Source organism: Colius striatus, chromosome 11, assembly GCF_028858725.1.
Source record: "Colius striatus isolate bColStr4 chromosome 11, bColStr4.1.hap1, whole genome shotgun sequence".
NCBI classification, from domain to species: domain Eukaryota; kingdom Metazoa; phylum Chordata; class Aves; order Coliiformes; family Coliidae; genus Colius; species Colius striatus.
Window position 1 is genome coordinate 11297297 of NC_084769.1, and position 13234 is coordinate 11310530.

The 13234-nt window shown below is 48.1% G+C and overlaps 1 protein-coding gene across 1 annotated transcript in view; it reads left to right on the forward strand.

Moving 5' to 3' along the window:
- Nucleotides 1–13234, forward strand: part of ITGB5 (integrin subunit beta 5) — a 62659-nt gene that overhangs the window by 29637 nt on the left and 19788 nt on the right. The window contains exons 9-10 of the mRNA XM_062004981.1: nucleotides 3019–3153; nucleotides 6201–6630. Coding sequence (XP_061860965.1) covers nucleotides 3019–3153; nucleotides 6201–6630 — 565 coding nt within the window. The remainder of the gene's footprint in view (nucleotides 1–3018; nucleotides 3154–6200; nucleotides 6631–13234) is intronic.

The following is a 13234-nucleotide window of genomic DNA, read 5'->3' on the forward strand; positions in this document are numbered from 1 at the left end:
TGCTTCTCACGCCACCCTGACAGTGAGTGGACTGGGAATAGAGGAAGGGTGGCGTGTGCAAGAGAAGATGGGAGGAAACAGGGCCAGGACAGCTGAGTTGAACTTGCCAAAGGGCTATTCCATGCCATGGGACGCCATGCCTAGTATATAAACTGGAGGGAGTTGGCCAGAGGGGCAGATCACTGCTCGGGCATCAGTCAGTGAGGGGTGAGCAATTGCATTGGGCAGCACTTGTCTTTTTCTTGGTTTTTTTCTCTTAATTACTATTATTATACTTATTGCAATTTATTTTGCTTTAGCTATTATACTTATTTGAACCCATGAGTTTTGATTCTCTTTTCCCATTCGTGTCCCCATCCCACTGGAGGTATGGGGAGGGGGACAGGCAGTGGGAGTGAGTGGCTGCCTGAGGCTTCATTGCCACAAGCTTGGGCTTGAACCACAACAGGCACCCACCATGGGCAGGGAAATGAGGTGGCTGAGGTAGAAAAAGAGCATAGGGATACCGAAAGGAGCCTGTGGTACAGCAGAGACTTCACCCCATGTCTCTTGTGTGCAGATATACCCTCAAAATACAGCTCTGATCGAAATAAATTCTCTCTTAGAGCAACCTTCCAACAGGTAAAATAGATTCTTTGCTGTCTCATGTTCAGAGGTCTCCCAGGGACGTGACCAGGCTCCAGCTAAGGTCATATCCTTGCATTGATCTCTTTGCAGCACAAGTTGGTCCTTAGCACCCCATGAGCATCACTGTGTCTCTCTGGTCCCAAAGAAGTGTTGCCCATGCAGCCTGCTCTGCTGCAATGGGGCCCATGGGTGACAGCAAAGGACCTGCACTGTACTGATGACCTGATGTTATCCTTCTCCTTGGAGATTGGGGGAACAGATCAATTAGAAGCACCAAAATTGCATGGTTGTTTTATAGTTAGTTGCCAACATTTTTGTTGGCTTCTCCCTGAATTCTTATGGTTTGACTCTTCATGCTTCTGGAAGGATATTGCTGGCTTGGTGCTGGGCATGGAGATCTGACCCCATGATGGGTCAGCTTTCAGGTAGAGTTCTTCATGCATGGGGCCTGTGAACACAGCTGCAAGCTCTTCTTCTTGGTACTGTGCTTGTTAGTGCAAGGGAATGAGGAAGGACTTCTTCAGAGCAGTTTGTAAATCCAGAGGTCATGTAGGACTGTGCTGTGCTTTCTATGACCTGTAATGTTCATCTTTCCTTCCCCCACAGCTCCCTGCAGTTAAAGCAATGTTTGGTTATGCCCCTGAGAAGAGTACTTCCCAAAGTTTCACCCTCTGAGGAAGGGCAATGAGCAGCTAATGGTGTTAATGAGGCCTGAGGGCTTATGTTACCCCTTTCCCCATCTCTTCATCTTCCATTTGCCTTTTCCTCCTGCCCAGCATGCTGTCACCTCTGCCTCATCCCACAGGGTGTGAAGCAAAAGAGAATAGGGACTGCTTTTTTCTCTGCCCTCACTGAGGAAAAAAAACTCTTCCCCCACATCTTGAGGTGCCTGGGAGATGGAAAGGCCTCTGAGGGCCACCAGACCACACAGCAGCAAAAATCCACAGTTGCCCTTAGCACTGCAGCTACTGCTGTGAGAAGGTATTGCTGTGTAGTGGTGCAAAGTGGCTAATAAGAGTTGCATTCCAGTTAGGCTCACAGCTTTACACTGTAGGGCTTATAAGAAATCTTTGTGTAAGAATATCAGAAGGGCCTATACAAGGTCAAACCAAGGTTTAGCCCTGTATCCTGGCTTTTGCTGTGCCCCAGGTGAGATGCTCTGGGAAGAGCACATGAGAGAGCATTATCAGTGTGACAGCTAATTTCTATGGGATAATTTTGGGCAGAGCAGTATGTTCAGCTCTACCAGCCCACATGGTGTTCAGCCTGTGGGCAGTGGATGCTCTGGGTGGTTCCAGTTGCCAGCCATGACACGAATGGCTCCTCTGTTAGAGCAGAGGGATGGGAAATGATTGCTTTTTTCCTTAAGGGAAAAAACTCTTTTGTTTCCTGCCCATTTCTAAAAGCTCTTTGCTGGCATGTGAACCTTGGTTTTGTTATCACATGGACTGGCAAGAGGTCTGAATTAGCACTTTTCTTTCATCTGGCCACTTTGATGAGGGTTGAGGACAAGGGGGAGAGACATGGAGCTGCAAGCTGGCTTTGGAAAAGAAATGTATTTGCACAAAATGCTCCATTTTGAAAACTTTTGTAGTTTTTGGACTCCACTCACAAAAAAGAATCAGTTCCAGCCATTGGAAGAATTACACAAAACAACATCATTCCAAGTTAATACTTACAAACTTCATTTTGTTTTGACTTTAAAAGTCTGTGTGTGCAACAGGGTGGAGAGATGAGAAGCAGAAGAAAGGGGAGTAGGAGCATTTCACACTGAAAAGTTTCAGAAAGAAAGAGATTTTTCATTTCTTTTTTCCCCCCCTCCCCATGGTGGTGTTTCCAGCTGATGCATCTGAAAGGGCACTTTTTGTTTGGCATTTTTTCCTGAGAGAGAAAATCGATTTTTATGACCAGCTGGGTGAAATCAAGAAAGCAAGGCCAGAGTTAGTGCAGTTTACACCTCCTCTATGCTGTATGATGCACTTGAGAGGACAACTGCTAGTGGAGCATCAGTCTTTGTTCTTTGGTTTAGGGGAGGAAGAGGTGCAAATGTGTGCAAGAGGCTCTGACTTTCAGCTAAAAGATGCTCTATTTCTGGTGGAGGGTGTTTTCTTATTTTTCATAAGCATCCATATTTCAGTGCTTACTGTGGTGGTCATCACACCTGTCCTAGAGGGCATAAACAAGGGTTGTAGGCAGCTCTTCCTGAGTCTTCAGTATTCATCAGAAGTCTCCTGAGTTGGTTAAGTCAAGCCCCAAGTCAGTGTGTGCAAGGGTGATGTTGTGCAGATGTGTCCGAGATACCCTCTGGAAACGTCAGGTGAAGAGACGAAAGCAGAAGACACCCACTCTCCTTTGGGAAGCTGACAGTTTGCTTTCCTGTTGTGTTTCCAGAGTATTCGGTCCAAGGTGGAGCTCACAGTCTGGGACAGCCCTGAGGACATCGGCTTGACCTTCACTGCCACGTGCCAGGACGGGTTGTCCTATCCTGGGCTCAGGAAGTGTGGGGATCTCAAAATAGGAGATACGGTGAGTCTGTCTTTTGGTCGGTGCCCTGGAGAGGCTGCTTCACCCTCTGTGCAGCCACTCACCTCTCTCAAAGAATGCTGCTGAGCAACAGAATACAACTTTGCTCATCTTCCTCTGCTCTCCTCGTGCCATGTTAATATAGAAACCCATGGAAAGTTCTCTCTCAGAGAGAACTCTTGGTAGTGTAGATCAGCCCAAGGTCAACTATGAGGAAAGAGAGGTCCAGGCATCTTGTCTACAGCACTCTGGGTTTAAAGGGCTTGATCAGGCATCAAGATACTAGAGTCAAGAATAGGCTTTTTCTTGTCCTATAGTCACAGAAATTCGTGTCATGCTCTCAGCTGTGAATTTTTTATTGCCATGGTCTGCTGGTCTTTTCTTGGGCTGTTAAAGATTCAAGGGTTTTTTGTTGTTTCTTCTTGTTATTCAAGAATCCTGGCTTATATTAGCATCCTGGCTTGTATCAGAAATAGTGTGACCAGCCAGGACTATGGCAGTAATGGTCCCTCTGTACTCAGTGCTGGTGAGGCTGCACCTCGAGTGCTGTGTTCAGTTCTGGGCCCCTCACTACAAGAAGGACACTACAAGAAGGTGCTGGAGCATGTCCAGAGATGGACAACGAAGATGGTGAAGCATCTGGTTCCCAGTTCTAATGAGGAGAGGATGAGGGAGCTGGAGATGTTTAGCCTGGAGAATAGGAGGCTGAGGGGAGACATGATGACTCTACAACTACCTGAAAGGAGGTTGTAATGAGGTGGAGTTTGGTCTCTTCTCCCAAATAACAAGTGATAGGACAAGAGGAAATAGACTCAAGTTGCATCAGAGGAAGTTCAGATTGGAGATTAGTAAAAAGTTATTCACAGAAAGGATTATCAAGCATTGGAACAGGCTGCCCAGGGAAGTGTAGATGTGCAGATGTGGCACCGAGGGAGATGGTTTAGATGTGGATGTGGCAGTGTTGGATGTACAGTTGGACTTAGTGATCTTAAGGGTCTTTTCCAACCTACATGATTCTAATCTAAACCTGTCTTTCCTGGAACAAAGAGGTTATGGTTAACTTTGGAGGTATTGCAAAGAAAGATACCATGCTTAAAGGCAGCAACGCTCCTCTTGTGTGTTCAGTTCCTAGGGTTACTGGATGGCAGCACAGGCTAAAAATAGAGTTTACTCCTTAATGTTAACAGTATACATGGCATAATCCATCCTATGCTAAGCTTTGCTTGTTTAAAATTGAATATTGGTACAGATAAGTGAGTTACTGGGCTGCAGGGCTGGGGCAGGAAGGCTCAAAGCAGTGGGGAACCACCTCTCCTTTGCTTTCCTGTCTGGGAGAAGGCTGGTGCAGGTTTGTTAGCAGCCTCATTGCCTTATTTGAGAAGAGTGACTCTGCAAACATACCAGAGCTCTAAGTGCTGAGGCATATAAAAATAGTTTGAAAGAGTCAACAGTAGCTGGATTTTTACCCCTCCAAATAAGGGTCATACAAGGTGTTAAAAAGGGAGGTGGCCTCTGCTTTTTTTAACTGACTTTATTGGATCTTCACTGGGTGGATAAGAGCAATCCCTGTTGCCTGTTCCCACAGCAAAGCCTCAGCCCCTGGGGTAGCAAGAGTTAATCTGATGGTTGATCCTGGCTTTGGCAGGAGAGCAGGGAGTTCCCTCCAGCTGCTACAGCTCGTGCCATAAAGGGATCTGGCAGTGGGTGTAGCAGGGACCTGGCACTGGTACCTCTCCCACTTTAGGTGCTCCCAAGTATCAAGACCTACCACAGGATCATGGGGGTCCCGTCCTGTTCAGCTGCTCTCTGCCTCATTGCTTCCATGTGGATCAAGATTTGACTCCTGCTAAGAAAGTTTCCCCAAAGAGGATAAGGCTGGCACTGGTTCCTAATCTGCCAGGGTTTACTCCTGGGGCCCTGGGTGTCAGCAGGTGAAAGGGAGCAGGATTACCCTGATCCCCTTAGCTTGCTTTCTGATCTCCTTCTCGGTAATTTGAGCTCGTTGCCTAATTGCTTCAGGCTTTGGGAATGGAAGGGGATCAAGGGACATTTCCTGAGGGTGCAGCTCTCCTGGCAAGGGGATGACTGCTATGTGACAGTATTCCTGTTGCCCCTTAACATATGGGACTTCACAGGCAGTGAAAGCTTAAGGTGACCCTAAATGTCTCCAGAGAAAAAAATCATTTCCTCCTGATGCCTAGGAAAGGAGCTGGTTTCCTTGGAATAAAGTTAATCCTGCTAACCAGCAGCTCTAGGCAACGCTGACCAACCTGAGACCCTCACCAAAGAGTAGGATTAAATGAGGGGCCAAGCAAGTGGCCATAGGATGGTTATTGTTTTCCCAAGGAGAAAATCCCTGACACTGGATTGTAGTAACAGAAAAGGAGTGGGGGGTGATGTATAACCATATAATGATGTAAAACCCTTCTGAAGCCAATCTTAATAGAAGCATCCATCAAAAAATGGCCCTTTAGGGGTGTGCTGAAAGCTTGGGACTGTGTGACTGATGCATCTCTCTGTCAGGATTCCCATCAAACTCTCTAAATCTCTGATCTTGCAGGCACCTTGGGCCCTTGTGCTGTGTTGGTTAGAACCTTGATAGTGCTTGGGTTCAACACCGTTTATTATTCTTAATAGCATGAAAACTGGGCTGTTTGCTAGAGTTTTGCCCTGCTTATTTCATGGAGATAGGCAGGGAATTCTCCCTTCACAGAAAACAATGGGGGAAGATTTATGCCAACAGGGAGGTTTCTGCTAATTTCTGCTAATAGTAAAGAGTTTTGAACCATTAAGGTGGGACCAGGAGATGTGAGTGCATTGAGATGGAGATGTGAGTGCATTGAGATGCAGATGCCCTTGCTAGGTGTGTAACTTTGGGGGGTTTTTGCAACCCTGGATGAGGGGCCCAATTCACTGAGCCCCTTCTGGGAAAAGCCATTGCCCAGTGGCTTTTCTTTGGGATATTTGCCCTAGGGGTGTCCCTATCTCCCGGGACACCCTCGATGGGGCATTTCAAGGTGTGTTAACTTAGCACTCGCCATGTCCCGCAGGTTTCCTTTGAGGTGGCGGTGGAGGCACGGAGCTGCCCCGCCGAGGCTGTCTCCCACACCTTCACCATCAAGCCCGCCGGCTTTCGGGACACGCTGGAGGTGGCCGTGACCTACAACTGCTTCTGCGGCTGCAGCGGCCTGGCCGCGCCGGGCAGCGGCAAGTGCAGCGGCAATGGCACCTACGCCTGCGGCCTGTGCGAGTGCGACGCCGGCTACCTGGGGGCCCGCTGCGAGTGCCAGGAGGGGGCCAGGGGGGACATGCACCAAGCCATGTGCCGGGAGGCTGAGGGCAAGCCCCTGTGCAGTGGGAGAGGGGAGTGCAGCTGCAACCAGTGCCTCTGCCATGAGAGCGAGTTCGGGAACATCTACGGGCCCTTCTGCGAGTGCGACGACTTCTCCTGCGCCAGGTACAAGGGAGTCCTCTGCTCAGGTAGGAGCCTTTCCTCTCTCTCTTGCCCTCTGATTCCTGGGGATGGGGAAACCTCCCTGAAATGGGGAAGGCTGCTGGGCTGCTGGCACAGGGTATGTGGGGGGCTGTACCTGCTCATTCCTGTAGTGTAGGGGAAAGGGACTTGGGAGTCCTGGTGGGCAACAGGATGAGCATGAGCCAGCAATGTGCCCTCGTGGCCAAGAAGGCCAATGGCATCCTGGGGTGTATTAGAAGGGCTGTGGGCAGTAGGCTGAGAGAGGTTCTCCTCCCCCTCTACTCTGCCCTCGTGAGACCACATCTGGAATATTGTGTCCACTTCTGGGCCCCTCAGTTCCAGAAGGACAGGGAGCTGCTGGACAGAGTTCAGGACAGGGCCACAAAGATGATGAAGGAAGTGGAGCATCTCCCTTCTGACGAAAGGCTGAGGGAGCTGGGGCTCTTTATCTTGAAGAAGAGGAGACTGAGGGGTGACTTCATTAATGTTTACAAATATGTAAGGAGTGGGTGTCAGGAGAATGGAGCCAGGCTGTTCTCTGTGATGGACAATGACAAGGGGCAATAAGTACAAGCAGGAACGTAAGGGGTTCCAATGAAACACAAGGAAGAAGGAGCTCTGGAGCACTGGAAGGGGCTGCCCAGATGGGTTATGGAGTCTCTTTCTCTGGGAACATTGAAAACCCAGATGAGTTCCTGTGTGACCTGCTCTAGGTGGTCCTGCTCTGGCAGGAGAGTTGGACTAGATGGTCTCTCGAAGTCCCTTCCACCCCATAAGATTCTGTGATTCTGTGCTCCACTTGCCCTGTTTCTGGAGGGATCTGCCCTGCCTCTGCTTTTCTTATGGAAAAAAGAGGGAGAGATTTAAGTGTATCCACACTAACAAGCAAGAAGTGCATTATGCCCATCAGAACTGAGTTTCCAACATTAGAGTGAAAGACTTTCTCCTGATAGGCATATCCTCTGCCCAGATCTCACAGAAATGAGCAGAGTCTTGCCTTTAGTGCTGTTATTTTGATGTAACTGTGCATATCTCTTGCAGACTGAAGTATATCACTAGGAGAGAGTAGACCGGCACAGGCTTGAGTGCTCTGAAGCTTTCTGGTGTCTTCTTAGGTTGGATTTTTCTCTGCATAGGCAGAAACAATATTTTTTTTTCTAAAGATGAAGTATTTGAAGTAATCCCCTGGTGCAGTTCAGGTGAAAGCAAAGGTTGTGTTTGTCTGTTACTTATTAGAGAAAAATCTGTGTTCAAAGATTCCTGAAAGTATTTTACGGACAGATTTTTCTGCCCACTGGGAAAACAAGTAATTCACTAGGAAAGATTTAGCCAGTCAGCTTTGCTTAAGCAAAGGTAGAGGAGTTATTTAGCTGTGTTTGCTAAAATGGTTTTAATTCTTTGTCAGTCCAAGGTCACATAATTTACCTTGCACGTAATTGCCTGGATTAGCCCTCAGACATAGTTCCCTCAACTGGAGCTAGGCAAAAGGTTACTCTTTAGAATTTGCCTGCTTTCAAGCAAGTAAAATATTTCCTTAACTGAATATCTTGGACAAAATTTCCAGAACAAGTGTAAGCTTGGAAAAATAGCTATCTTTTACATTATCTCCAGGGAAGTGGTGGGGTTTTCCCCACTGTTGATCTTGCCCTGCATGTTTCTGAGCTAGGCAGTAAGTGATGGGTCATCTTTTGGTTGCCAGTTTCTGTCTCTTTGAGGTGGTCTTGTTGGGCAGGTAGAGGATGTTTGTGCTCATTTTCCTGTAGCTTGGCTAGTGATATTTCAGCATTGCTGAAGATGGGGGAGGCAATAACCTGGTTTGAGCATTGCCCTGGGGCTCATGAGAAAGGCTAGTACCACCCCCCACAGAGACTGCTCCAGACTGGGAAGACTGAGGCTCTCCCTGATGATTCAGGAGTGGGAGGAGGGGTGAGCAAACAGGAAAAGGGTATTTGAAAGTAGATGAGGGAAAAAATAAACTCAGTGTGAAGTAATTAAGAGCAGTATTGCCTGAGGATCTCCAGAGGACCATATTGCTTTGATAGCATCATCCCACGCAAAAGGAGTATGTTTAATAGCAAGCAGGGCAGCGATGGTAGAAAGAGGGTTGGAATTTACTGGTGTAGTAGTTGGTACTGTAAGAGAGGGGCATTCCTTTGCTCAAATTTCCTTTTCCTCAGAAGAACCAGAGCTCTGGCATTTCATGGGAAAGCAAGTTGTGTGTCTTCTGTTGCACTTGCTTTCTCCGTTCCCTGTATGTGGAGGGCTTCTGGTGCTGGGAAGAGCAGCATAGCTAGTTGGGATTTGCCAGAGTTTTTAAAAGTAGTTTAAAAGTCCTTTTAATAGCTATGAAAGAAAGGAAAGGGTAGGCTGAGGCCAAGTGGCCTCTCTGCTCCAGGGTTGAGATGGAGTCTGGCATGATTGTGTGGGGTGGTTCTCTCTGTGCCTCCTGGTATTTCTATTGTTGTTGGTTTGCTGGCTTTTAATTTTAATTCCAGCAGTTATAGTGCTAAATCTGAGCTGTAGCAGGCACTGTGCCAATGACATAACATTTTGAGGTGGTTTTATCAGACCAAGAGGCTTGGGGCCTCACCAGACCACCAAAAGTGTCTGAGCTTGCACAGAGGGGCTGTGTCCAAAGCTGCCCCTAGACAAGCAGCCCTCTGCTACACAAATATCTCAGTTAGCTTCCAGCAGATGTGTGCTCTCTCTTCGCTACTAATGGGGTCATCTTGAAAAACACTGTTTAGCTCAGAACTGAATGTCTGAGTCTACCAGCATGTGTAGACTTGGCAGCCAGGGGAGTTTGGGTCACACTTGGGGTGCAGGATGTCCCCTGGGGCAGTTGCATGGGCACTGGTCACTGCTTTTCTTCCTGCAAGGAGGACAAATTGCACCCTGCCCTCCCTCTGTCTTCTCCTGGGCACAATGGCTGCCCCTGAAAGGCTCTGGCATCCCGGTGCCCACCACTATCACAGGGCAAGTCTAACTGTGAGGGGAGATCAAGAGGTTTTAACAAATGGAAAAAACAAAAAAGCAGCATGTAGGGAGCTGTTGTTTTGCTGCAGATCATTGTGTCTATCCTTGCTTGGCAGTTGCTTGGCTTAGACCTGTGAGAGGAACTCATCACTGTTGGCCAGGGCTTTGTTTATACTATATTAATCTTCTGGTAGTGTAAAGGCACTTGAATGCCTCTCAATGCATTTCTTATAACCTTATTTTGAACAGTGTTTTCACCTCAAAGGAACCCAGCCTCAGTTTTAGCACACAGGCTGTGATGTCCCACATTAACTGTGCTTACACCTGCCCAAACTGTTGAGCGAAGTGGGATCATAATCCTCTGAGTGCCCATCCTGGAGAGAGCATGTGGGAAAGCAGCCAGTCCAACCCAACCCAAGGTTTGGGGGAGCATGGGGAGAAAAGCAGAGGTTTCCAAGTTGAGAAGTAAAAACCCACACATGCAAACTGCTTTGCATGTTCATGTCTGTGGTTTTTGGGTGCCTAAGCTCAGAGGTGATGTGGAGCCCATCGCCAACCAGCCTGGGCATCCCTGTCAGGGATGGCTTGCAGGAGTGCTCTGTTCCTTCAAAAGCAATGCAACAGGGTTATCCATGGTGTTGGGCCTTGACAGAGCAGACAGTTGCTTCCCAAATCCTTGAATGCTTCGCTCCTAGCTTTTCTCTGGATGGAGAAGTTGCCCTCTTGCATAGAGACCTTCAGCAAATCACTCTGGCTTCTCCTCTGGCATGTGGGTGGCTGTGGGAGTGGGGAAGAGAGCCCTCCTGCCTGCAGCAGGGCTGGGGAAGGGGCAGCTGCCTGAGTGGCCCAGCAGCTTTTGAACCTCTTGGCTGCCTGCCAGGCAGTTTGACAAAGGAAGAAACATCTCAGCACTAATTGCATTCCTGAAGGTCCCATAAAACTAGGTAGTAAGAGAGAGGAGAGGCCCGGGTGAGGGCATCCCTTGCCGTTAATGAAGAGAGACTGGCTCACCAGTGGCCAAGCTTCATTAGCTTCAGTGCTGTAGACCTATTTTTTCATGGAGCAGGGCAGGGGGGGATGCAGAGTATTTACTTTGGTGTCTCTAGAGAAATTTCCCTTTAACCATCACTGCTGTTACTCAGCTCCCCATGTGAGTGTCATTTGTGCACTCTTAAGCCCAGGACTCTGGTTGTGCACAGGAACATCACTACTGAAGTGTAAGTAAGGAGCATTCACCACTCTGTGAGACACTTCTGCCCCTAAACCACAAAGGATCTCACCCCAAAAATCCCATGGTGACTGCTGGTGCAGCTTTGTGGGATCATGTCTTTGGGGATTTCTCTTCTGTTTTTTTTTTTTCAGAATTAGGCCATGAATCAGATTGATAAATGCTTTGCAATTGTAAAGCAAGCTCTGCAACTTCTCTCTGGCTCTTAAGCAGCTGTGAGCATTTTAACTGGTTCAGATGACTAAGGACAGTGGCTGACAGCAGCACAGCAAGGGTATGGGAGCCTGGGGTCAGCCCTCACTTCCACTCGCACGAACAGCTTGGGTCAGCAATAAAGCATCAGGTGTCAAACTTGCAAATACATGCAAGTGCCAGGATCAGTTCTGAAATGGGACCTGGGAGGTGAGAGCTCATTGAAAATCCATGGCTTATTTCACCATGAGCAGCCAAGCTGATGAGTGATGCAACCCCAGCTGCTCTGCAGAAACCACTTCAAAAACTGCTGAGGATGTACAAGTCCTCAGTTTATTTCAGAATGCTTCCCTTTCTTGGTTTTATAAAATGGGGAAGCACCGTGAGGTTTTAGCCTGATCTAAAGCCAGTGAGATAAGACTTTTCTGCTTGTTTTAACCACAGCCTCAAATTATAAACCTCACTCCTGTTTCTGCCACTGGTGTTTGGCGTTCCCCATCCTGGGCGCTGTGTTTGCAGACGTCTGGGGGGATGACGGCTCTGGTCGGTGCCAACACAGCAGTTTCTGGTTGTACAGTAGAGCAGCATTCAGGTTGGATGGCATTGCTGGTATCCTCACCCTGGGGTTTCTGATGGGGTCTATTACCCTGCAAATCCCTGTGCCTGTGGGTGTATCTTGTGCAAATAGACTTTTACCCACACGCTTTTGTAGCTGTGGTAGTGCCTGGATGGAGGATGCTGGTGTGCACCTGAAGGCTCAGGTGGGAGAATAAAGGTGATCCAGCTCTTAACATGTTTTAATTCTTGTCTTAATTATCTTCATTTCTAGTGTGTAAGTTGTTAGCAGAAGCTGCTGGTAAGAAAGAAATGAGGTGGTGTTGGATTTATTAACCTCTGAGGAGTGGATGGTTTAGAGCGGAAGGGGAGCTTGCCTGTGGCCGCTGGCCACTGCGGTGACAAGATGAGGGTGGCATTAAGCAAATGTAGCCCCTGACAGGAGGGAAGAGGTCGGCCTGTGGCAGAAAGAGAGTAGAGAATGGAGCCTAAACCACATCTGCAATGTTTTCTTTTAAGCCATGTCAAGTCTTGTTATCTTTAGGTTTTTGGTTTGGGGGATTTGCGGGGGATGGGGTTTATTTAGTTTGTGTAATAAGGTGGAATCTGAGCGCTGCCTAGTAAAAAAGGACCTGTAGGGGGGAGGCAAAAGGACTATACACAATGTGGAAGTTAAAAATAATCCTTTGATTGTTGCTAAGTCCTTGTGCAGCCATGAGCCATGCAGCTGGGGAGGAGATGTAGCTCTGTCTCTGGGGAGGTTGTCCCTCAGGCCGGTCCTGCATCACTCCCAGGGCTGAGACAGGATTGGGGAGCACATATGCCTATATGTGAGGCTTATTTTGGTGACAGAGGATGCAGCACCAGCTCAGGACATTGTGGTGCAACCTGGCGGTGCCAGTCACTTCCTTAGTGGTCCCAGTCATTAGCAGTAGGTTGAGGGGCTTGCCGAGGGTCATGCAGCAGCTTGCATGTTCTGTCAGGGCTGCAGGGCATGAGAGGGCTGTTTTGGGTGAGCTGAACCTAGAAAAGTCCTCTGAGTTGAAACCCTTTTTATATTAGGGTAGGTTATAGGACTGTGAGTGTTTCTTCTCCCCACCAAAGAGTAGGTTAGGGGATAGAGAGTTAAAACCATCTGAGGTTGGACTAGAAGACAAAGAAATGTGTGTCATCATGGCATGTGGGGCACAGCGTGACCATCACTCCTCCTTAACTTCGAGCATCTTGAGCTCTCCTGCCTACAGACCTACTGCATAGCCTAGAGGTACCTTATAGCCAGAGTATGTGGTGAGGACTTTTGAGATGTGATGGAGTCATTCAGGCTGCACATTTATCCTAGTGTTTCCTAAAAGCCTTTCTCCATGCTGCGTTCCTGTTTGGCTTGGCTTTTATGACCTGCAGAAGCTGCTCAGCAGAAGCCCTTGCTCTGAGATGCTTGCATGCCTGCGAAGAAATGCATAAACCAAAAAAATCCTCCTGAATAAGACAAAAAAATAAACCTCTGACTTACTGTGTCCTGTAGTAGCAGTGAATTGAAGGCAGAGTGGCTGAGCCTGGCATCACTGCTGTGAGTGGGCATCCTCTCTCCAGCTTACATCCCCCCTTCTCCCCCATGAAAACTTTTGGCTCCAACAAGAATATACTGCAAACTTTTAATA